The sequence below is a fragment of the Chlorocebus sabaeus genome, chromosome X, assembly GCF_047675955.1.
Source record: "Chlorocebus sabaeus isolate Y175 chromosome X, mChlSab1.0.hap1, whole genome shotgun sequence".
Classification (NCBI taxonomy): Eukaryota; Metazoa; Chordata; class Mammalia; order Primates; family Cercopithecidae; genus Chlorocebus; species Chlorocebus sabaeus.
This window is the reverse complement of record NC_132933.1, coordinates 114,859,151-114,884,956: the sequence shown is the minus strand read 5'-3', so window position 1 is coordinate 114,884,956 and position 25,806 is coordinate 114,859,151. Positions and strand designations below refer to the sequence as shown.

General features: G+C 40.5%; 3 protein-coding genes across 6 annotated transcripts in view; all 3 read left to right on the top strand.

The window, feature by feature from the left end:
* The window catches only part of SYTL5 (synaptotagmin like 5), a 231,550-nt gene that overhangs the window by 70,921 nt on the left and 134,823 nt on the right, over nt 1-25,806 (top strand). Inside the window, exon 1 of one of the 4 annotated variants that reach the window (XM_073013808.1) lies at nt 21,956-22,060. The exons of the other annotated variants lie outside the window; for them this stretch is intronic. The gene's annotated coding sequence lies outside the window, so the exon portion shown is untranslated. Of the gene's footprint in view, nt 1-21,955; nt 22,061-25,806 lie in introns of those variants that run through there. 4 annotated transcript variants of the gene reach the window in all.
* Nucleotides 18,024-18,864, top strand: H2AP (H2A.P histone). Its single transcript, XM_008019596.3, has one exon. The coding sequence runs from the start codon at nt 18,390-18,392 to the stop codon at nt 18,741-18,743; it is 354 nt and encodes a 117-aa protein (XP_008017787.1). The 5' UTR covers nt 18,024-18,389; the 3' UTR covers nt 18,744-18,864.
* H2AL3 (H2A.L variant histone 3) lies at nt 21,597-23,065 on the top strand. The gene has a single exon (XM_073013814.1). The coding sequence runs from the start codon at nt 21,838-21,840 to the stop codon at nt 22,399-22,401; it is 564 nt and encodes a 187-aa protein (XP_072869915.1). The 5' UTR covers nt 21,597-21,837; the 3' UTR covers nt 22,402-23,065.

Below are 25,806 nucleotides of genomic sequence, written 5' to 3'. Positions count from 1 at the left end.
TGAAAAGGGAACATTACTACTGACACTGCAGAAATAAAAATTATCATAAGGAAAGACTATGAACAATTTTATTCCAATCAATTAGATAACTTAGATAAAATGGACAAATTACTAGAAAGGCATAAACTACTGAAATTGACTCAAGAAGAAATAGATAATCTGAAAAGACTTCTTCTAAGAAATAAGTAGATTGAATTTGTAATCAAAAGACTACCTACAAAGAAAAGCCCAGGCCCAAATGGCTTCATTGGTGAATGCTACCAAATATTTAGAGAACAATCAATAGTAATTCTTCACAAACTCTTACAAAATAATGGAAAAGGAAGGCCAACTTCCTAAATCATCCTGTGATGTCAGCATTGCCCAGATACCAAAGTCAGATAAATACATCGCAAGAAAAGAAAACTACAGACCATATATCTTATGAATATGGTTACAAAAACCTTCAAGAAAATAATGGGAACTTGAATCCAGCAACATATAAAAAGAATTGTACACCATGACCAAGTGGGATTTATCCTAGGAAGTCCAAGTTGGTTTAACACCCCAAAATCAATTAATGTAATATTCCATATCAATGGAAAAAACGTGTAATAGTCTCAATTGATGCAGAAAAATAATTTGATGAAATCCAAAACCATTTCACGATGAAAAGTATTCAACAAGCTAGAAATAGAAAGAAACTTCCTCAGCTTGATAAAGGGTATCTATGAAAAATCTACAGCTAACATCATACTTAATAGTGAAAGACTGAATGTTTTTTACCTAAGATGAGGAACAAAACAGAATGTCTGCTCTAACCACTTCTACTCAATATTGTACTATGGGTTCTACCCAGGATAGTTAAGCAACAAAACAAGTAAAAGCCATCTAGGTTAGAAAGGAAGAAGTAAAATTAACTCTATTCATGAATGACATTATCTTATATAGAGAATATCCTAAATAATCCACTAAAAGTCTATTAGAACTAGTAAATGAGTTCAGCAAGGTTTATGGGATACAAGATCAATATATAAAAATCAATTGTCTGAGTTACAAGCATAAATGTAAACGAAGAAAAAATATCAAAAACAAAACTCTCAGTTGTCTTTCTATACACTTCAAATGAACAACCTGAAAAAGAACCTAAGAAAAATAATTATAGTGCCACCTAAGATAATAAAATATTTAGGAATAAATGTCACAAAAGAAGGGCAAAAACTATACTCTGAAAACTACAACATATTGTTGCAAAAGTAAACATTTAAATAAATGGAAAAACATATCATTTTCATGGATTAGAAGGTTTAATACCGTTAGATTGGCAATATTCCCCAAATTTACCTACAGATTTAACATAATCCATCCCTATCAGAATCCCAGTTCATTTCTTTTTTAGAAATTCACAAGTAAATTCATGTGTAAAATTTCATATGAAATTTCAAGGGACTCAGACTGATTAAAACATTATTAAAAAAACAAAATTGAATAACTTACATTTCCTTATTTCAAAATATGTTACAAAGCAACAGTAATCAAGATATTGGAACTGGTGTAAACACAGACAAATGGATCAATGGAATCAAATTGAGAGTCTAGAAATAAACCCATACATCTATAGTCAAGTGATTTTTGACCATTGAATGGGGAAGAAAGAGTACTATCAAACGAATTGTGCTGGTATAACTGCATAGCCACATGCAAAAGAAAGAAATTGGACCCTTACCTTAGACTATATAAAAAAATTAATTCAAAATGAATCAAAGAACTAAATGCAAGAGCTAAAACCATAAAACTTTTGGTAAAAATATAGGAAAAAAATCTTCATGACCTTTTCTTGGGCAATTGATTCTTATACGTGACAAAAGCACAGGCATCAAATGAAAAGAACAGATAAATTGGACTTTATTTTTATCAAAATAAAAACCTTTGTGTTTCAAAGGACACTATTTTAAAAATAAAAAATATTCTATATCTTGGCTGTTGTGAATAGTGATGCAATAAACATGAGATTGCAGGTATCTCTTTGATATACTGATTTCCTTGCTTTTGAAACTATACCCAGCAGTCTGGATTGCTGGATCATGTGGTAGTTCTATTTTTAGTTCTTTGAGAAATCTCCATGCTGTTTTCCATGGAGGTTGTACTAATTTACATTCCCTCCAACAATGTATGAGGGTTCCCCTTTTATCACATTTTCATCAGCATTCATTATCCCCTGTCTTTTTTATAAAGGCCATTTTAACTGGGATGGGATGATATCTCATTAGTTTTGATTTGCATTTCTTTGATCGTTAATGACACTGAGCATTTTTTCATATACCTGATGGCCATATGTATGCCTCCTTTTGAGAAATGTCTATTCAGATCTTTTGCCTATTTTTAAATTGGAATATTTGTTTTTTCCTATTGAGTTGTTTGAGCTCCTTATATATTCTGGTTATTAATCCCTTATCAGATGGGTAGTTTGCAAATATTTTCTCCTATTCTGTGGATTGTCTCTTCACTTTGTTGAGTGCATCTTCTGTAGTACAGAAACTTTTTAGCTTGATATGTTCCCATTTGTCCATTTTTGCTTCAGTTGCCTGTGCTTTTGAGGTCTTATTCAAGAAATCTTTGCTTAGACCAATGTCTTGGAGTGTTTCTATAATTTTTTTTAGCATTTCATAGTTTTAGTTTTATATTTATGCCTTTAATCCATTTTTATTTGATTTTTATATTTGGCAAGAGATAGGGAATCAACCTAAGTGTCCATTAAGGGATAAATGGATCGTACATAAATGTAGTACATATACACAATGGAATATTATTTAGCCATATAAAAGAATAAAATCCTGTCATTTGCAACACCATGGATGAAACTGGAACACATTGTGTTAAGTGAAATGTCAGGCACAGAACAACAAATAATCACATGTTCTCACCTAGACGTGGGAGCTAAAAAAAATTGGAACTCATGGAGATAGAAAGTAGAATGATAGTTACCAGAGGCTGGGAAGAATAGTGAGGAGGAGGGGAATAAAAAAGGGATAGTTAATAGGTATCAAGATATAGTTAGATAGAAGGAACAAGATCTAGTGTTTGATGGCACAACAGGGCAACTATAGTTAACAATAATTTATTGTGTATTTCAAAATAAAAAATGTTAAACATTAAAATTAAAATGTTCCTAACACAAAGAAAGATAAATGCTTGAGGTGATGAATATTGCAATTGACCTGGTTAGATCATTTCACAGTATATGCTTGTATCAAAATATCACATATACCCCATGAATATGTTCAACTATTATGTGTACATAATAATTAAAAATAAAAAAAAAAGACCTGAAAAGACAACACACATAAGAGAAAATATTTGCAAATAATTTAGCTGATAAGGGACTTGTATCTAGAACATAGCACTCTTAGCAATACAATAATGAAAAGACAGTCAATTAAAACATGGGCAAAGGATTTGAATAGACATTTCTCCAAAAATATACAAGGCCAGGTGCAGTGGCTCATTCCTGCAATCCCAGCACTTGGGAGGCCAAGGCAGGAGAATCACTTGAGTCCAGGGGTTCAAGACTGGCCTGGACAACACAGCAAGACTCCATCTCTACAAAAAATTAAAAATTAGTCAGATGTGGCACACACCTGTAGTCTCAGCTACTCAGGAAGCTGAAGCAGGAGGATCACTTGAGCCCAGGAATTGGAGGCTGCAGTGAGCTGTGATCATGCCACTGCACTCCAGCCTAGGTGACAGAGTGAGACCCTGTCTCAACAAAACAGAAGGTATACAAATGACCAACAGGCACATGAAAAGATGCTCAACAGCATTAATAATTAGGGAAATGCAAGTTAAAACTACAATGAGATACAGCTTCACATCCACTAGAATGGCATTAATACAAAGAAAAACAGAAAATAACAACTGTTAGTGAAGATGTGGAGAAACCGGCAGCCTCATACATTGCTGGTGGACATGTAAGATTGTATAGCCACTTTGTGAAACATTTTGGCAGTTCTTCAAATGGTTAAACATGACCCACCAATTCCATTTCTTGTTACATATCCAAGAGAAGTGAAAACATGTCCGCATAAAAACTTACACGTGAATGTTTATATAAGCATTATTCACACTAGCTAAGAGGTGAAAACATCCCAAATATCCATCAAATGATGAATGAATAAACAAAATGTGGTATATTCACACCTTTTCATGTGCCTGGCCAAGTGAAAAAGACACAGTCACAAAAGACTGCATATTGTATAATTTTATTCATATAAAATGTCTACAATAGGCAAACCTATTGAGATAGTAAGAAGATTACTAGTTTTTTGGGGGATAAGGGGATAGAAAGGTGATAGCAAATGAGTACAAGGTTTCTTTTGAGATGATAATATCTTAAAAATGACTAGGACAGTTGCACATATCTGAGTATACTAAAACCTATCAAATGGCACACTTGAAATGGGTGGATTGTATGATATTTGATTTGTGTTTCAGCAAAGCCTTTATAAAAGCAAAACCCCAAACCACGTATTTCTGGTGTGTTTCTGTGGTTTGGCAATATGAACTGGACTCACGTTGGTGGTGGTTTTTGTAATCTCAGCTAGGCTTCCTTTATACCAGTGGTTACCTGTGAGTTGACTGTACTGATTGAATGGTTTGGCTGTGTCCCCACCCAAATCTCATCTTGAATTGTAATCCTCATAATCCCCATGTGTCATGGGGGAGGCCCAGTGGGAGACAATTGAATCATGTAGACCGTTTTCCCCATGCTGTTCTTGTGAGAGTGAGTTCTCATGAGTTCTGATAGTTTTATAAACATCTGGCATTTCCCCTGTGGGCACTCATTCTCTCTCCTGCTGCCCTGTGAAGAAGTGGCTTCCCCCATGATTGTGAGTGTTAAAAGAAAAAGTCAGCTGAATGAAATTTAAGAGTTTAGCTGAGCAATGAACAAGTCATGAATCAGGCAGCCCCCAGAATCACAGCAGATTCAGAGAAACTCCAGGGATGCCCCGAGGTCAGAACATATTTATAGGCAAAAATAGGGAAGTGATGTACAGAAATTAGAAGTGAAGTACAGAAACAACTTGGTTGTTTACAACGTGGCATTTGCCTTATTTGAACACAATTTGAACACTCAGCAGTGTATGAGTGGTAGAAATACGGCTGCTGGGATTGGCCAAGACTCAGCTATTATTACAGGTGCATACTCCTAAGTTAGGTTTTCAATCTTGTCTACCTATTAAGTTAGGTTGCAGTTCATCCACAAGGACTCAAATACAGTAGTACGGAGTCCTTCTTAGGCCATATTTAGTTTGCTTTAACAATTCCTTCCTTTTGGTATTTTCTCAATTTTGAGAGACTGACCAAAACTTTAGTCATTGATGTCACCATCACCATCATAAATGTACCTATTTGGTCTTGAAACCCACTGGAAATCAGTGGAACAGTGAGTTTTGCAAAGGTAGGAACAAGGACTGAGTAGAGGATACCTCCTTATGCTGGAATGTCTTGTTTACAGGAGAGAAACAAAACCTGCTCTGTTCTGGTCTAGGACCTATGTGTTTCCTAAAAGTCTTAGTTTGATTATGTCACATTTAGCATGAATGACTCCATTTTTGTTTGGTTTGGTCTGTTGGGGCCTAGTGCATGAGCTCGGTCCAAAACAATGACCTCCCATAATTTTGTTTTGAAAAATTCCCCCTTTTTGGCAAGATTCTCACTTAGGTGAGAGTGTGACAAAAACTTAGGGCCTTAGCATCACTTTCAATTACCATCATTTTGGGTTTCTGGTCTCAGCATGTCACTCATAGGTTATGGTGCCCTCATGGTCGTACATTTCTTTCAGCTCTTGTCATTCCAATTGAAGAGAGGCCATTTGATGTTCAAGAGATGGCTGCATGCAAGCATTTAAAACCTTTGAGAGAATACAGTACACCAGGGAGAGTGTTAGGACTATCAGGAGGATAATACTAAGAGTTTGGAGTATGTTCCTTACCCAGGGTCCCTATAAATCAAATCACCTAAAATTAAATTGATCAAAGAATGAGCTAAAGAGTCTACTTACTTAACTAAGCAGTCTCTTTGTTAATCCCCTGCAACTGAATCTCTTTAATCTTCATTTGATGTATTTCTTCATAGGTCACAAGTGCCAGCAGCTGCACAGATACTTCTCTGTTTAGCCAATTCTATTATTTAGCACAACTTTCACAAGATAATTTAAAGTCTGTTGTGTAACTATAGCCTTTACAGTAGAATCTGCTCTAAAATCTATCATGAGGGATACATTTCTAATCATTGCCTCTTTTACTCCAAACCATGCAAAAATGACCTAACAAATGATGCCCTTCTAGAAGAGTGCAGGCTTCTTGGCAATGCTCTCTTTAACCCATGATGTGGGTTAAGAGGAGTGAACCAATGTTCTGTTTCTGCCTGATTGTGAGGCAACATGTACCATTTAAGTTTCTCGCCTACACTGGCCTGTCATCTTTATTAAAATATAAGGTTATCCATGTATAAAGCTGGCTGCAAAACAAAATCCTTCACAAATATAAGTATGCCCCATAAGTGAACACAACAGACCCCCTTTTCATTTCTATTGCTCATAGAGGCATAAACAAGGAAAAAATATTTAAAAATAAGAGTCTCATGATGCTAGAGAAGTCTTGAACAGTGATCTTGGGAAAAGCTGTTCATATCAAGGAAGTCATCTTCTTCTGGGCAGTGACATCCCTGGTTAGCTTTACCTTAAGGGTTCCAATGAGGGTACATTGTCAATAGTGCACAGGGATCCTTCTCAGTTGTAAGATTATGAACCCAAAGTTCAAGATCCTAAAATTTTGTTGCAATGTGGATGGTAAGGAAAGTCTTTCTATGATGTTCCCAGAAGATCCAATCTTTGGGTTCTAGATTGTGAAGGGGTTGATTGTCCTCAGTTAACCATAAAAAGTTTCCTTTACCTGGTGAAATTACACTGTGGCATAATAACCTAGTATGATAGCATCAGCTGTCTTTCATGGTAAAGCTTTTATACAACCAGAAAACATGCATTGAAAATGACAATAGAATGAAATCCCTTTATAAATGTTTAAATGACCCATCAGGTAACTGAATGTACCTGAAACTTTAATTATCTTCCCAGGAGTATGTAACCAAACATCAGTTATAAGTTATTTTAGCAATTTATAAGTCACTAAACCAATATATTTAATTTGGATCATTTTACCTTTTCCATGATGAGTCATGGAATGCAGAACTTTTAATAATAAAAGCTAAAGCATTTTTTTAAAAAAGGACTCTGGAAGGACTCGGTGGCCATCCTGGTTCTCCATGAGTCCATGCTTAATTAACATTAGACTTATATCCTCTTGAATACCAATTGTGTCTCCAAATTAGGTGCATAGCACTGACAGCTGATGGGTTATCGTATATAATTTGACTTAGACCATGGATTTCATTTAAATTGTATATCTAAACATTTTTAATATTAACTGATTTAACATGAAAATGTGGCAAAGTATTTTCTTGGTATTCAATTAATTTTTGTTCCACTTGGGTTAGCAGTTTTGTAACCCAGTCAGTCTTTTCATTAAAGTTCCAGGAATTCTTACCCAATTAAAATGATATGATTCTAAACTTATTAGAAATCTGTAATCAAGAATGCTTTTTAGGGTCCTTTCCATCCTTTGATAAACCTCCTAAAAGACACCATGCTTTTGAAGTTTTCAGAAACTGCATCAGCATTAAGCAATTAGCTGTGGAAATGACTTTAAGTAATCATAGCTAAAAACACAATTGACAAGGAAATTCAGTTATTTCTATGGTTTACAGTAACTTAACATAATAACCATAATTATGATTGATAGCATATATTGTGACATATTACAATTTAGAAAGCCCATACAATTTTGGAGCATATGTTAATGTCATTTACTAAAATACAACCTGAAGAAAACTAAAAATTACTTTTTTTATTTTGACAATGTTTCCCATGTAATTAGCATGTCAAACAATCCTGTTTCCCTCTCTCTTGGATGCTTCAGGGGTCCTCTGTAGCATCTCAAAGTCAGAGGTTAGAAAAGACAATTTTGAAGCTGAAATTTGATTTGGAGAAGCCTATCAAATATGTAAAAAATTTAAAACACTTGATATTATGAAATAGAATTGCAGGTTACCATGTCATTCATTTAGCCCAAATCATGACTCAGAAATTTTTAAAAGGGCAAAAACCTTTAGTCATTGATAGAGGGAAGACTGAGCTTTCCAAACAGTCTCTTGTCTTTCCCTTCCTTTTTTCAGAAGTTTATTCAAGAGACAAACAAAAATATTTCATTATTCTTTAATATTATACAAAAATCTTGTTCAAGAGAGAAAGCCAAAGTTCACCCTTGCATTAGTGTACCATTAATGTCAACCTCAATTTTTAATAAAATCTTATAGATAAGTTGATTCAATCTTAATCAGTTTGACCATAATGTGATATTCTTATAAACCTTTTATAACCCTTTACAATTTTTGTGAGAGAGCAGATCAGTGCTTTAAGAAAGCCCTGTTGTGCTTTTATTATATTTTCATGTGCAATTTACAGAAAAACTGAATCATAACCCTTTAAATTTAGTCAATATGTTCACACACAGGATTTCTTTTGCAAGATTAATTTTACAAACCTTCTACAACTTGCTGTAACATTTAGCTTTATCTTATCTAATTTAAAAATCCTTTTACCATCTAAACTCATCAAAAATTTATATTCCAAGGCTTTCTTATAATCTTTTACCAAAACCACGTATTACTCTCCTCACACACCTTGCATGTAAAACTATTTTTTCAGTAGTATCAATCATGTGTTATAATGGTAACTCTTAACAATTTTTACTTTTGTTGCATAAATTTCATTTCATGAATCCTCTGCAACTTATGTAGATCATCCACATCCACGCTTGGACTTTCTGACTTGTCCTAAGCATTCCTCTTTTTAAACAACCAGTTATTTTACTTTAGGACAAGAATTTACCATACAAGATCCTTTCTTATATAAAATCTCTTTTATTTATAACCTTCTTTGCATAGCTGGGAGACATGGCTAATTCCACATGTTCCTAAGCTTTATCTAGAATCTAATACTGAAAAATAAATTGAACAATTTTTAAAAGTCAAAGAAACAGCTTATGACCTTAAAGCATTTAGCAGCCCTAATATCCGACCTGCATAATTTAGACCAAATGCTTACATTTTTGAAGATATTTTTATTTTACCAATAATCTTTAAAATTGTCTTTATTTCCTAAAGATTACTTAAGTCATGTGAACTAAAAGCAGTACAGTTTTTACTTTTCTGACAAAATATTTTATTTAATTGATTATTTTTCTTTAAGCCAATTAATTAGCGCTCTTTCATATAAACATCACACACGCAACATATATATTACTACACAGACAGACAGGAAAAGATCCAGTCATTGTAAGATATTTTTATTTTCCAGTTTGAAGCTTCTTAATCAGATTACTGGCTTTGAGGTAGTCCTTCAAGAAGCAGGGCTAAGAAGACAAATTCTAGAATCTTCAAAGGTAGCTCAAAGAAAGGAAAATTCAAGAAGGGAAGCCAGAAGTTGTTCATGGAGGAGAAGAGAATTAACAATTGGTAAAGGTCACACAGATATCAACCAGAAAGCACTCATTGCCTAAGCCAGGATTGAACCTGGGCCGCCATTGTAAAATTGCAGAGACCAAAAAAGGTACTGCCACATGTTGCAAGGTTAAGCTCCCAAGGACGTCAAATAAGATAGAGACCTCATCCACCGTTTTTTGTTTTTGTTTTTCCAGGGTCCTGAAAACTTTTATAACTTTTGTTCAAGGGCCATCTTGAACAATGGGCTTACAGGTGTCCTAGGCCCACATTCTACCCTAAGATACCCCTCTTCCTGACAGAATGACACAGAAAGACAAATTTATAGCACAAAATACACCAGATTTGCTACAGCTTAAGGCTAGTCTCAGGATTCTTTTTGCATTAATCAAAACTTTACAGAGGAGATAAACAGTGATTTTTACCATTCATTTAACCAGTTTGCACAGAGAGAGGCCAGAAGTCTGACTGGCAAGAAATCCTTACCCTTTTGCTGGCACGTCAGGTTTCCGGGTTCCCCTTCCCTGAGCGGCCCTAGCGATCCTACTCACCACACTAGAGTCCTGGGGGACAAGCCATAACACAAAAGAAAATTATGGAACCACAGGCAAAATCCTCTCAATTTTGCAAGATGCTGCCCAAGGGGTTGCATGGGGTAACCAAATTAGCATTTTTCATTCTGGCCAGAGCAAAATATGTGTGACAAAACATACACATTAGCCACTCTGCTTAGCAGCACCCAAAATTGAACTGGCAAGGCTCAAATTTGCCCCTGGTTGGGCCCTATCATCTTTAATCCATTTTTAACAAAGAGGGATTTTACTGAGGGGAGGACCTCTAACCCAATCCCATCCTTTAGTCAGGTAAAATGTACCCCATTACTTGTCCAAAGTAAGCCAGCTGGTGCTGCAGTCTACTTCCTTTGGATCAGGATAGTAACTAAGTTAAAAGATTAGCAGATTTAATTTGGGGGGATCTCCTCATTTTTAAATGCACTGCAGTACATTGTTGTTTATTCAGAAAGTTCTGCTGTAAGTTATCTTTAGTTAAATTTCACCATTTCTCTAAGACTTTGCAGCTTCTTGGGACTATCATATAAGCTGGAAGAAACTCAGGTTTTCAGAAATTAAGGACCCAATTTTTACCTAAAATATTGGCTTTGCTCTCAGGTTCCCTTGATTAACTTAGCCAATGATTTTTTCCTACCTAAGCACTCAAGAAAAATGAAACAAAGGGGCAGAACACAAAAATTCCTGTGGATTTTCAAAAGCCAAATTTTACAATCCCTACAATATTACCATTTGCTACCAGTTTTTTTCTGAACCAGTCATAGGTAAGAGGTCTCTGACTGAATCCAAGGCAGTTAATTATCGGATTCAATACAATCCCGAACCCAGTACCGTTCCTGTCGTGACTTCCAAACCCAATCTGGAAGATAAATTTGCTCAAAGAAATTCAGAGATCTCAAAACACAAATCTGTGGAGTTCCAAAATCCAGAAGAGAACTTATTATGATCCCCAGGCACTCAGAGATCAAAGGACACAAGTGGGTCCAGCAAGTACCTTGCTTCTTCACTCAGCACTCCTGGAGGTCATTAAAGCTCTACTTTGGACCATGCTTCTGACGTCATCTGTTGAAAGAAAAACTTCATCCAAATTAAATTTAAAGGAGTTCATTCAGCAATGAAAGATTCACGAATCAGGTAGCTCCCAGAATCATAGCAGATTCAGAGAAACTCCAGGAATGTCTCATGATCAGAACAAAGTTATAGACAGAAAAGGGAAGTGACATACAGAAATCAGAAGTGAGGTACAGAAACAACTGGATTGGTTACGGCTCAGAGTTTGCCTTAATTGAACACAGTTTGAACATTCAACAGTGTATGAGGGGTAGCAGTACAGCTGCTGGGATTGGCCAGGGCCCAGCTATTCTTACAAGTGCATACTCCTAAGTTAGGTTTTCAATCTTGTCTACCTATTAAGTTCATATATTTGAGTCCTTGCAGTTCATCCGCAAGGATTGTGATATAGAAGTACAGAGTCCTTCTCAGGCCATATTTAGTTTGCTTTGCCATAAGTTTCCTGACCCCTTCCCAGTTATGTGGAACTGTGAGTCAATTAAACCTCTTTTCTTTATTAATTACCCAGTAACAGGTATTTTGCCATAGCAGCATGAGAATGGACTGATACAGTAAATTGGTACTGGGGGTGGGATACTGCTATAAGGATACCCAAAAATGTGAAGCAACTTTGGAACTGGGTAACAAGCAGAGGTTGGAATAGCTTGGAGGGCTCAGAAGAAGACAGGAAGATGTGGGAAAGTTTAGAATTTCCTAGAGACTTGTTGAATGGCTTTGACCAAAATGCTGATAGTGATATGGACAATGAATTCCAGGCTGAGGTGTTCTCAGATGGAGATGAGGAACTTGCTGAGAACTGGAGTAAAGGTCACTCTTGCTATGCAAAGAGACTGGTGGCATTTTGCCCCTGCCCTAGAGATGTGTGGGACTTGGAATTGAGAGACATGATTTAGGGTATCTGGCAGAAGAAATTTCTAAGTGGAAAGCATTCGAGGGGAAGCAGAACATAAAAGTCTGGAAAATTTGCAGCTTGATGATGCAATAGAAAAGAAAAACCCATTTTCTGGGGAGAAATTCAAGTTGGCTGCAGAAATTTGCATAAGTAATGAGGAGCCAAATGTTAATCCCCAAGACAATGAGGAAAATTTCTCCACAGCATGTCAGAGACCTTCACAGCAGCCCCTCCCATCAAAGGCCTGGAAGCCTGGGAGGGAAAAATGATTTTGTGGGCCAGGACCAAGGGCCCCCTGCTCTGTGCAGCCTTGGGACATGGTGTCCTGCATCCCAGTTGCTTCAGCTCCAGCCATGGCTGAAAGGGGCCAAGATACAGCTTGGGACATTGCTTCAGAGGGCACAAGCCCCAAACCTTGGCAGTTTCCATGTGATGTGGGGCTGCATGTGCACAGAAGTCAAGAATTTGAGGTTTGGGAACCTCCACTTAGATTTCAGAGGATATATGGAAAAACTTAGATGTCCCAGCAGAAGTTTGCTGCAGGGCTAGAGCCTTTGTGGAGAATCTGTGCTAGGGCAGTGTGGAAGGGAAATGTGGGATTGGAGTCTCCACACGGTTTCCTCACTGGGGCACTGCCTGGTGGAATTGTGAGAAGATGGCCACTGTCCTCCAGACCCCAGAATGGTAGATGTACCAACAGCTTGCACCGTGTGCCTGGAAAAGTTGCAGACACTCAATGCCAGCCCATGAAAACAGCTGGGAAGGGAGCTATGCCCTTCAAAACCACAGGTGTGGAACTGCCCAAGGCTGTGGGAGCCCATCTCTTGCATCAGCATGCCCTGGATGTGAGACATGGAATCAAAGGAGATCATTTCAGAACTTTAAGGTTTAATGACTGCCCTATTGGATTTCGGACTTGCATGGGGCCTGTAACCTCTTTGTTTTGGCCAATTTATTCCATCTGGAATGGGTGTATTTACCCAAAGCCTGTACTCCCATTGTATCTAGGAAGTAACTAACTTGCTTTTGAGTTTACAGGATCATAGGAAAAAGGGACTTGCCTTGTCTCAGATAAGACTTTGGACTTGCACTTTTGAGTTAATGCTGGAATGAATTAAGACTTTGAGGGACTTTTGGGAAGGCACGATTTTGTTTTGAATTGTGAGGACATGAGATTTGTGAAGGGCCAGGGGTGGGATGATATGGTTTGACTGTGTTCCCACCCAAATCTCATCTTGAGTTGTATTTCCCATAATCCCGAGGTGTGGTGGGAGGGACCCAGTGGGAGGTACTTGAATCATGGGTGCTGTTTCTTCTATGCTATTCTCATGATAGTGAGTGAGTTTTCATGAGATCTGACAGTTTTATAAGTGTTTGGCATTTCCCCTGGTGGCACTCATTCTCTCTCCTGCGACTCTTTGACGAGATGCCTTCTGCTATGATTGTCAGTTACCTAAGGCCTCCCCAGTTATGCAGAACTGCAAGTTAATGAAACCTCTTTTCTGTGTAAATTACCCAGTCTCAGGTATTTCTTTATAGCACCATGAGAACGGACTAATACACTGTTCATGGCTGGGCTCACTTATCTCAGACCTTAGAGGGGACAACTGGACTGACTTGACTCAGTCCACATGGTCTCTCGTCCTCCAGCAAGTTAGCTTATGCTTGTTGACATGACAAATGTAGATGTTTAAAGTGTGAGTGAAAGAGTACAAAGTGTTTTGGGAACCAGGCCCATTACTATCCCACCATCACTTCCCCATCTTATTTTTCTAAGTATGTGGGAAGGCCAGCTCAGATTTAAGAGGTGAGAAGGTCAGCACAATGTCTTTATTGGATGAGCTGCAAAGTCACATTTTAAAAATATGAATACTCAGAGTAGATACAGAGGATGGGATAACTGTGGGCACTTCTGAAAATAATCTGCTATAAAGTATTACAATCATTTATTTTGCACTCTTGCCCTCTCAGAATCTTTTTGTGTTTTATCAATAGTTCATAAAAATACATAAATTATGTTCATGTTCATTCACATTTGAGAGATGGATCCAAGTGCCAGGATATCTATAAGTCCAGATTCTTCATTGCTTGGGGATGAATACAAGGTCATCTTAAACCACTCTCATTTTTTGCACTCAGGTTCAGCATACTTACTAGCTTTCATTTAAAACACGTCAAATACTTTACCAGTCTGGGGATTTGTCCATGCTACCTTCTGGAATTTTATTTTTCTTACCACTTCTCTGACTCATTCCTTATTCTTGTGACAGTTCTAAGGTTCAATGTCATTTCGACATTCCTTCATAACCCTATGTAAATTACATCCCCTCACTACATCTTAAAGTAACATTTTAAATGTAAATAAGTGATTATCAATTGAGAATAATTTTGTCCCCTAGCTACTTTTTGGCATCACAACCGGAAGATGCTACTATCTAGTGGATAGGGGCCAAGGTACTGCTGTCCTTTTATACCAGGAGCAGCCTTTCCACCACAAAACAAAGAATTATTCAGTCCAAAATGTCAATAGTACTAAAGTTTATAAACTGCTTTTGATCATGCACAATAAGTTTGAAATACATATTTGTTTGGGTGTTTGTTTTAACATCTGTCTTTCCTACTAGACTGAATGTTTCATACAGATGAGATAATGCCTATTTTGCTTAACATTGAATATCCAGCATCTTCCTCAGTGTCTGATGCCAGGTAGCTACATGAAAGGATGAAACAGCAGGCATGAGGTAAGAAGAAAATGAAAGGCTTTATTAGGAGGGTATACAAACATTTCTTGGTGTATCAGTGCCCTGTCCATACTCCAACAGCTCATACCATTTAAGTAGATATTTGCCTGACTTTCAAATGTCAAAACCTTTATTTCTTTGTGTGAGACCTTTCATTAGATCACCAGAGTCCATTGTGCTCAATAATATGACAGTCCAGAACAGTGGGGCATCACCTGCCCCCTGGAAGATGTGTTTTCTACATCGTTCTCTAAAGTTTTTCAGTAACATTAGCTGCTTGATAACAAATACTTTGTTTGCTTCCTTTCCTTCTCTGTCTCAGTTCCTCTCTTCCCTGCCAGAGTTTCCTGGGAATAACTCCTGTGGTAGGCTGAATAATGGTCCCCAAAGATACTTCGATTCTAACCCCTTGCACTTATGAATGCTGCCTTATATGGAAAAAGAGAATTCACAGAGATGATTGTGGAAGATGGGAGATTATTCTGTATTATCTGATAGAACTTAAAGGCAAACTCACACGTTCATAAAAGAGGGAGGCAGAGGTGGATTTGACACAGAAGAAGGAAATGTGACTACTGAAGAAAAATGCTATGCTGCTGGCTGTAAATAGGAAGGAAGGGGTCCATGAGATAAGGAATGAAGCTCTAGGAGCTGGGAAAGACAAGGAAACAGACTCTCCTCTAGTGTCCCCAGAGGGAGCATGGCAATGTTGACACTTTATTTTCAGCCTAGTGAAACTGATTTTGGACTTCTGACCTCCAGGTTTGAAAGATACTAAATGCATGTATTTTAAAGCTACCAAATTTACGGCATTATAGCAGCCATAGGGATCTATTACAATTTTTGGTCCCTGGAAGTGGGTTGCTGCTATAACAAATATCTAAAAATGTGGAAGTGGTTTTGCAACTGGATAATAGCTATAGACTGGAATAATTTTCAGGAGCATTATATAACAACCCTAGATTATGTTGAACAGATCATTAGTAGAAATATGAATGTTCAAAGTGTTCCTGGTGAGAGCTCAGACATGAGGAGCACAGTAGAGAAAGTCTATATTGTCTTAGAGAACACCTAAATTATCATAAACAAACTATTGATAGAAATAAAATGTCAAAGATGTTGCTGGTGAAGGCTTAGAAAGAAGTTAGTAACATAATATTGGAAAAGGGATTTTGTGTTATATAGCATCAGAAATCGTAGCTGAGTTGTGCCCTACAATTATGTGGAAAGCAGGACTTGTAAGCAATGAACTTGAATATTTAGCTGAGGAGATTTTCATGCAAAGGATTAAATGAATGGCCTGCTTTTATTGCTGCTTATAGTAAAATGCTAGAAGAAAGACATAAATTGAGGGAAGAACTGTTAAGCAAAAAGAAAGCAGGATTCAATGATATGAGAAATTTTCAGCCTATCCAGATTGCAAAAAGACACCAAAATTAGGAAATTCATTGCCACGAAATCATTCTCCAGAGATAAAATCAAGGGCATAGCTAGACATCCTTTTGCTAGTGCCTTTAAGGGATCAAAAGATCAAAATATTCAATCACACAGATGGTGTTTTGAAGAGATATGGGGTGTGCTTCTCAGAATAAGCAAGGGATTGTCTATGAAGGATCTTGAAGAAACCTCTTGTCTAATCACATGAATCCCCATGACATACATAAAAGACCTATAAGTTTTTGAGAATGTTATATCAGCAGAAACAATGCCAGCTTAGACGGAAAGGGACAAATAGAGGAAGAAATGAAAGAAGGCCGTAGGACTCCCAAAATTTGACAGGAGAAAGCAGGCTGATAAAACTACTCAGCTGTAAACATATGCTACCATTCAAAATAAAGGAACAATGACTGAGGGCAGAACCTAGAGGCCAGAGGGCAGATTTATGACCCCAGGTAAAGTCATAGGATCAGAGTGATCAAAGGGAGGAGTCTTAAGTCATAGAATATTCCCAGGCCTTGAAACCTAATGGTTGGATTTTGAAATTGTTTGGATTTAAGACTCTTGTTCTTTCCACTTTTTCCCCTATGGAATGGCAAAGTTATTGGCTGTAAATGAACCAAAGTCAAAGGGAAAACACAGAATTACTAGAAAGGAAAATTAAATAATAGAAAAGAAACATCTCTTAGTGCTTTTGCTTCACCTAGGAGAGACAAGAAATATACATCTGGGCTTAAACTGAGCACAAGATGCACTTCTCTATCAATTGTTTACCTGACACTGACAGGTAAACTTATTGAGCATCTTATTATTAATTGAAAAATGATTAAAATATATTTTTCAACCATTGTGGAAAACAGTATGGCAATTCCTCAAGGATCTAGAACTAGAAATACCATTTGACTCAGCCATCCCATTACTGGGGATATACCCAAAGGATTATAAATCATGCTGCTATAAAGACATATACACATGTATGTTTATTGCAGCACTATTCACAATAGCAAAGATTTGGAATCAACCCAAATGTCCATCAGTGACAGACTGGATTAAGAAAATGTGGCACATATACACCATGGAATACTATGAAACCATAAAAAAGGATGAGTTCATGTCCTTTGTAGGCACATGGATGCAGCTGGAAACCATCATTCTCAGCAAACTATCACAAGAACAGAAAACCAAACACTGCATGTTCTCACTCATAGGTGGGAATTGAAGAATGAGATCACTTGGACACAGGAAGGGGAACATCACACACTGGGGCCTATTGTGGGGAGTGGGGAGGGGGGAGGGATAGCATTAGGAGATATACCTAATGTAAATGACGAGTTAATGGGTGCAGCACACCAACATGGCACATGTATACATATGTAACAAACCTGCACATTGTGCACATGTACCCTAGAACTTAAAGTATAATAATAAAAAATAAAAATAAAAAAATAAATAAAATGCATTTTTCAAATAGGGTAAAATCATGACACTCATACAGATACGAAGTGAACACATGCTAAAAGAAAAAGATGTTATGACTGCTTCAAAAGGGAAACCAAAGAGTCAATATGGGAATATTCATCAGTAATATTAAATGATTGTGCACATGGAGGCAAAACTGGTTTCATAAGGTGAAGACCAACTCAACCTCTACTAAAGAATATACTGTACATGTATCAGCCACCTACAACTAACAAAAGGCTATAAAAGACTTCACAGATAATGTAAGGCTAGAATCAGATAACCTGCAGTGGTGTCCTAAAGATAGAGCAAAGTTTTCCATTGAAACACACTTTTATTTTTATAATATCAAAATCAGGTAAAGAGTTATAGTTCCCTCAAAATCAGGGTTCAGTCATTAGGGTGACTAGATCAGTGTCACAGACATTTCTAAGCTGAGGTCTGATCAGGGACCAGTGGACACCAGTGAAATCACAAAGCCTAGGGATGTCACAAAGGCAGCTAGCTCCCTGACCAATCAGGGCCTGGAGCAGAGGGATACAATAGGCAGCACCAGTGTCCTCAGAGACTTACTTGAGCTGGAGAATCAAGCAGAGCTGATCAGAGCCAAACCCAGCAAATATCATGTCAGAGAAAAATAACCGTAAGAACTCCTCTACAAATAACAACCAGATTCAAGACCGGTCTAGAAATGAGCTGCGGGTCCCTATGAGGTTCGTGGACCGAGTTGTGCAAGATGAACAAGATGCCGAAAGCCAGAGTTCCTCCACAATAAATATCATCCTTACCCTGCTCGATTGCCTTGCTGACTACATCATGGAGCAGGTAGCCTTGGAGGCCATCAACAATGGCAGGATGCGCAACACTTCACAAGATGGGGAGAGAGAAGTGGACAACCACCATGAGCCCCACCGCACTGAGAGTGATGGAACCCGCTTTGTGTTTGATGAGATGCCCAAATCCGGAAAGAATGACTGAAGACTGGGTCCCAGAGCCTTGAGGGGATCCTCACAGGCTTAGCCAGGGCAAAAATGTGTCACAGCTGAGGAATATCTGCTGTTGTCATCAACAAGTGCTACTAAAGGATGTAAATCCATGAGTATGTTTCTGACTCCTTCCAGTTTCCGTCTCTTTGGGTTGTAGGTGTCTGTGAGACATCAAGGAGAAGCTATCCCCAGAGAGCTGAAGTAGGGGGGGCGGGAAGTGGTGGCCAGTGTGGAGTGTTTGAATCAGTGATTTAGAGGGGGCAGTTTCCAACGGTGATGGAGAGGGCACGGGCCCTGTGGGGAGGAACTGGCTGGGATAAAGACACCGCGACTTCCTCATTGCCTCTGAACAGGAAGGCCTTGTGAGGCCGGGAAGTTGGCTGGGGACTTCTGAGGCTTGCTGAATTCCCAGCCTGATGCTGGGGCCTGGGGTGGAGCTGCAGACTCTGACTGAGGTGCGGGAGGCTTTATTCAGGATAGCAAAGGTCTGAAGTCAGAGGGTGGTGGCCACAGGGGCGGGTGGAGAGGGGGCACACTGGCAGGCATGAAGTTCATGGGATAGGGACTTTACGTGGAGATTGAGAGTGAAGGAGAAACCATGATGAAAAATGCAAGAAAGAAATGATGGCCTGCTGGATTTCATTTCTTATTTCTTTATGCCCTGACTTATTATGAAAGAGGATTTGAGACAGGGATTAGTAGCTAGTGCTGTGAATATATCTTTCTATCCTCTCTTCAGGACACTGGTAAAATAAATCATAATAATACATAAAACTTATGATCTGGCCTAAGATGGGCAATTCAAGAAGTTCTTAATGGTTGTTAATTATTAATGAATCAGCTTAATTATATATGTATTTCATTTAAAACACAATTAACAATTTCATTTTTAAATTAAATACCTATTCATTATAATTACTATATATTGCATAGAGCACCAAAGAATTATTAGTGACTCAATACATGTTTTAAGAGGTATAGAAATAATTCTGTCCCAAGTGACGGCCTCTAAAGCATGTGCAATCCTTTTCAAAACTTCCTGCTCTGTGCTAAGTTTAAAAGAAGTGTCACATTAAACGTTGTAGCAATCTGTCCCCTTGCCTGTGAATGCCCGCATTTTAGGTTTCCACCTGTTCCTTGGGTCCTTGGGTGCCACAGTCTGCTGCCTGCTGGCCTTTCACAGAGGACTGGTCAGAGGCTGCACAGGCGGCTCCAACAGTGGGAGCTGAGGGCCTGGGTTTCAGATCCCATTTCACCAATTCCTGGACATGTGATATTAGACCTTCAATTACTACCTCTGAGCAAGTCTCCTCATGTGTAAAATGGGAGTAATAAGAGTCTCTCCATCTGTGGGTTTTCCCAAGATTGAGTCTACTTGTGCCCATAAACTGCTCCTCCACACGGTGCATGCACAAGGTCACCCTTGATAAACAGCTGCATCTGCTTTCTTCCCTAACAGCAGACCTGTAGGCAGGCTTCCCTAAGGCGCAGTGGGCCTGGTTCTCAGGTGACCGCTGGGGACTTAGGCCACTGGCTGTGAGAACCACATCCTGCTGAGCCTGTGGAGAGACAGGAGGAATGTGAAAATATTTAATTTATGTAAGCAAAAGAGACTTTATAATCCAATACGTCAATACCATCCAGAGACAGGAAAACTTTACATAATCACACAATCAGAGGTGGAGTTATTCCAGAATTACAAGCACATAGACATGTAGGCACAGAGAAATAGAGCTTAGAGCTTCAGTTCCACAATTTCAACCATGAGTCAAGTGTAAATAGAAACAGTAAAGTTCTCTGATCCAAATATATATATATAAAAAACTGTTCTCCTCTAAGAGAGTATGAAATTCTTGATTTATTTGAGCCATAAATAGACAAATGGACAAATAAAAAGACTGTCAAACCAGATTTTCTGTTGTCTTTTACACAACGGAGATTGGATTTCTGTGAATCATTTACTCATTTACACAACTCTCCAGATGGTCGGATCCTAAAACTGAATTCCCAACCATTTGGTCAACAATGAAAATAACTTACCTAATATCGATGAACCACAACAACAACAACAACAAAAATACAGAATTAGTAGAGAAAAAGACTGAAATCAAAATTAAATGTTGAAACTAAAATTAGAAAAACACAATGAACAAAGACCTATTTGGGCTTTGGAGTCACCTAGATGAGGCAAGCAAAGACACTGCTGGGTTTAACCCAGCATGAGGCACACATCTCTGTCACCAAGTTTGCCTAGCTCTGATAGATGAATCCACTGGGTATAACATTGTGACCTTTAAAAACAGGTAAAAGATATTTTCCAACAGAGTAAAATCATAACACTGGAACACCTATGATATGGAAATGCATTGAAACAATCGGTTAACTCATGAGGAAATTTTCAGATATTATAAGCCATTCAAAAGACAATTCAAAGAATAAACATAGGAATATTGATCATGAATGTTTAAGTAAATGTATACATGGAGGCAAAATTGGGGGCAAGGCAGTGAACATGTCTGTAAGTGACTTATAGCTTCTAGAGAGAATGTAAATTAGCTCACAGACAATGCAAGGCTAAACTTAAAGAATCTGGAGTGGTGTCCTAAAGACGGCACAATACCTTCATTGACACAACTTTTTGCTAAAATGTTAAAATAAAATATGAGCCTTTCCTTAAAAAGAAGTTCCAGCTACTAAGGCAACCGGGTTCCTCTCAAAAAGAAGTTCCAGTTACTAGGGCGACCAGGTTCCTCTCAAAAAGAAGTTCCAGTTACTAGGGCGACCAGGTTCCTCTCAGAAAGAAGTTCCAGTTACTAGGGCGACCAGGTTCCTCTCAAAAAGAAGTTCCAGTTACTAGGGCGACCAGGTTCCTCTCAGAAAGAAGTTCCAGTTACTAGGGCAACCAGGTTCCTTTCAAAAAGAAGCTCCAGTTACTAGGGCAACCAGGTCCCTCTCAAAAAGAAGTTCCCATTACTAGGGTGACCAGGTTCCTCTCATCGGCTTTTCTAGGCTGAGGCCTGATCAGAGACCAATGGACACCAATGACATCAAAAAGTGGAGGTTGTCACAAAGGCAACCCCTGACCAATGAGGGGCTGCAGCGTAGGGATACAGTGGGCAGCAATAAGCACTGGTACCTTGACAGGCTCAGGCCAGCAGGAAAATCAAGCTGTGCCAATTGGGGCAAAACACAGCAATCCTCGTGGCTGGAAACAAACGCTCCGTAGGCCTAGGAGACAACGCCGTTCCCGTTCCAGAAGAGCAGAGCTGCAGTTTCCTGCCAGCCGCTTGGAACGCTGCCTGCGAGAAGGTCAGTATGCCCGGCGCCTGAGCTCAACCACACCTGTTTTCCCGGCTGGTGTTCTCCAGTACCTGACAGCCAACATCCTGGAACAGGCAGGGAAGGAGGCCGAGAACAGCCACAGGGTGTGCATCACTCCAGAACACGTGAAGAGGGCACTGCAAAAGGATAAGCAGCTCAGATGGATCTTGGAGTTGGAAGATGACACCCACTCTCAAGTAGAAGAAATGCCCCAACCCGAGGAGGAGGAAGAGGAGGAGAAGGAGCAGGAGGAGGAGGAGGAGGTGGTGGTGATGGGGGGAAGGAGGAGGAGGAGGAGAAGGAGGAGAAGGAGGAGTAAGGATTCCTGAGTTTCGGAGCTGTGCAGGACTTCATCAGCAACCTCCTCCCAATGCCAAAATTTCCACAGATGAAAGACCCCAGGTTGCTTTCATCTGCCCAAGCTATTAAACTGTGTAAACGCATGACAGTGCTCCTGACTCCTCTCAGTTTCCACCGCTTTGGGTTGGAGGTGTCTGTGGGACATCTAGGAGAAACTATCCCCAGAGAGCTGAAGTGGGGGAAGGTGTGGCCAGTGTGGAGTGTTTGAATCAGTGATTTAGAGGGGGCAGTTTCCAATGGTGACGGAGAGGGCACGGGCCCTGTGGGGAGGCACTGGCTGGGATAAAGACACCGAGACTTCCTCATTGCCTCTGAACAGGAAGGCCTTGTGAGGCCGGGAAGTTGGCTGGGGGCCTCTGAGGCTTGTTGAATTCCCAGCCTGATGCTGGGGCCTGGGGCGGGGCTGCAGACTCTGACTGAGGTGCGGGAGGCTTTATTCAGGATAGCAAAGGTCTGAAGTCAGAGGGCGGTGACTGCAGGGGTGGGTGGAGAAGGGGCACACTGGCTGGCATGAATTCATGGGACAGGGGATTTACATGGAGATTGTGTTGGGGTTGTCCTTAGGGTCATTTGGGAGATGGGCTTGTCTGAATCCCAGAAGCCTTTCTTGCCACGTGATGTCCACTGAACCTCATATTCCCAGGCAACTCATTGTGAAGATGCCCACCCCACCACTGGGTGATTCCTTATGGAGAGCTATAGAGCATTCCCAGCCTTAGCTCAGATCGTCACTTTCTCCTCTGTGCATTTGAGAAGCAAGCAGGCATCTCTCCAGCATCTGCAGGTAGCGAGTCTCCTTCAGCTGATCACATCATGGTGACAACAGCGCCCTCTCCACTTGCCAAAGTGAAACATCTTTGGTTTCAGGGTATGTGTTCCTGCTAGTCCAGTGTCCTCCAGTCAGAAGTGAGTGCCTCTAGGATGGGTAATGGCAGCGAACTGATCATTTTCTTCAGATCTTGACATATTGGCTACGTAGCTGTCTGGTGTTTAAAAGCTGTTGATGTTGCTTATGGCTGTGGCTTATTGTAGAGCTAGACACAATGTCCTGGATACTTCACTGGAATGCACACCTGAGGACTTCATTTAAGGCAGAAGAAGCCATAGTCGGTGGGTGGCCTGTGGCGGGTGAGTCCTTCTGTGCAGTCAGGTGGTCACCTTACAGTGTATGCAGTCGTCAACACTAACAGTCCCTCTGACCTTGTACGGACCCGGGCTTCTGGGCTCTTTCAGACTCTGTTTCATGTCTGAGGTGGAGTTTGGAGGTTGACCTTGGATGAGCCCCTGTTGCAAGCTCTCTGCAGAATCAAGGGGCATGGGACAGCCAGCAGGAGGTACTGCTATCCCTTTAAGAATTGTGCTCAGCTGTGCTCATGGGTTTCAGAGGGATCATGGGGGGCCACAGCTGGCATAGCTTCAGACTAATGCAGCACTCTGCCAGACCCCCCTTCCACACGTGCAAGGAATTCTACACTCAGGGGAGATGGGGAGGCAGAGAGAATCACTGCCATTGGGAAGGCATGAGCCCACCCATGTTTAGGCCTTTTGTGCATTTCTAACAGGAGGGAGGGAAAGGTGAGGAAGGAGTCCCTCTGGCCTGTATCCTGTGGACAGGACGGCACTGGTGGCCAGTGCCCTATTGGGAGTGTGAAAATTAACGCCCAAGTAGGCAAGGACAGAGGTTGGGGTGACTGTGGCTGCCAACCAGGCCGGTGATCATAAGCCGTGTCAGGGCAGGCCGGTGCCAGACTCAGGTCAAGACTGCAGAAAACATCACGTGTGAAGAGAGACAAGCCCCAGAGTCAAGCCTGAGGGCAGGAGACTTAGAGGGTAAAGGCAACTTTTTGTTGGCTTTAACACAAGGCCTGGTTATCAGGCTGGTCTCCCACTTAGAGCATCTTTTGGGAAGCAAAGCACTTTGAAGGCCCAGGCCTCCTGTTCCCTTTATGTGATAGATCCTACATGATGTAGCCTATGGAAGATGGCCTGACTCCTTAGAGAGTACCTCTCTTACTCCCAAAATAGGAGTCTGGAAAGAGAGGCACTTCTGTGAACATCTAATACATCATTTTCCCAATGCTCAGATTACAAAGCAGCAGCTCACATCCCTCATCTGGACAGCAGATGGGATCATTAGGACTACAATGTTTTTAAGGAAAATTATTTTGTTGCCAACATTGAAAAATCTAGATCTTTCATCTGAAAATTTCAATTTCTAGGTTTCCTTAGAAAATCAAAATGTCTCAGTATATATGTGGCTACAGTTAGATAGAAATAATTAGCTGCTACCCCACTAAGACGAAATATCTCGTTTCCTACATTCCTCATGATGGCCGTGGTGACCCATCTGGGGTGGCCGCTGCCATCATGCCAGCTGCAGCAGGGAGTCATGACCGGGGCTGCACACTTTGTGGAGCTGGTGGGAGCTGGGGACAAGTGGGAGCCCTGTCCCTTTCAAATCGGCGTGGCAGTAGCTCCCTGGTTGCAGCCTCAGCTGCCCGCGCGGTGGTGGTAGTGGACCCAGGCCTCCCACTACATGGAGCAGGCAAGAGTCCTGCCCTCCCAGACACAGCTGCCGCCACCCAAATCGCGGCTGCAGACCCAGGCATACCTACCCTCTTGGAAATGTCTGCTTCCACTGCTTAGCTTCTCCCTGCTGTCAGTGCCCACTCCAATCTCAAAGCAAAGTCAGGGCTGGTCCCGGGTGCTGTCACAGCCAGGCTATGTGCGCACATGCTTGAGGCAGTGCTGACACACCAGTTCACTGCTGCCTTAGCCCCCTCCAGACCTTGGGCTCTGACAAGCATAGGAAGGAAGCCAATGGGGAGGGGTCAAGGGCAGCTCGGTGCTGGCCTGCAGACATCCCCTGGCACCTACAGCCTGGGTACCATGAACAGCGGCATGAGGCAGACAGGTTCCTAGGTGGAAGGTCCAGAGTGAGGCCCCATGTTCAGGCCAGGAAGGGCCTGAAGGCTGGGGGCTGGACTGCCAGTCCTACAGACCGGAGCGGGAATTTGTGGTGCTTTACCTGGGCTCACCCATGCCCACCCATGGGCCAGTCAGCATGCACTTCCTCCCCTCTGAGGCCCTTAAAAGTCAGAGGACTCAGCCAGAGTTGAACAAATGTTGGGACCACCAGCTGCAGAGAGGAGCTAGCTACCCCAGGTCCTCCTCTCTGCTGAGAGCTGGGAAGATGACAGGAAGACCTGCCTACAGATAGGAGCTTCCCCCTCCAGGGTCTCCTCTCTGCTAGGAGCTGAACACTCATCAGGACACCTTTGCTGCAGAAAGAAGCTGCCCCCCTGTGGGAGACTGAGCTGTTCTATTGCTCTGTAAAGCTCCCCTTTGTCTTGCTCACCCTCCACTTGTCTGTG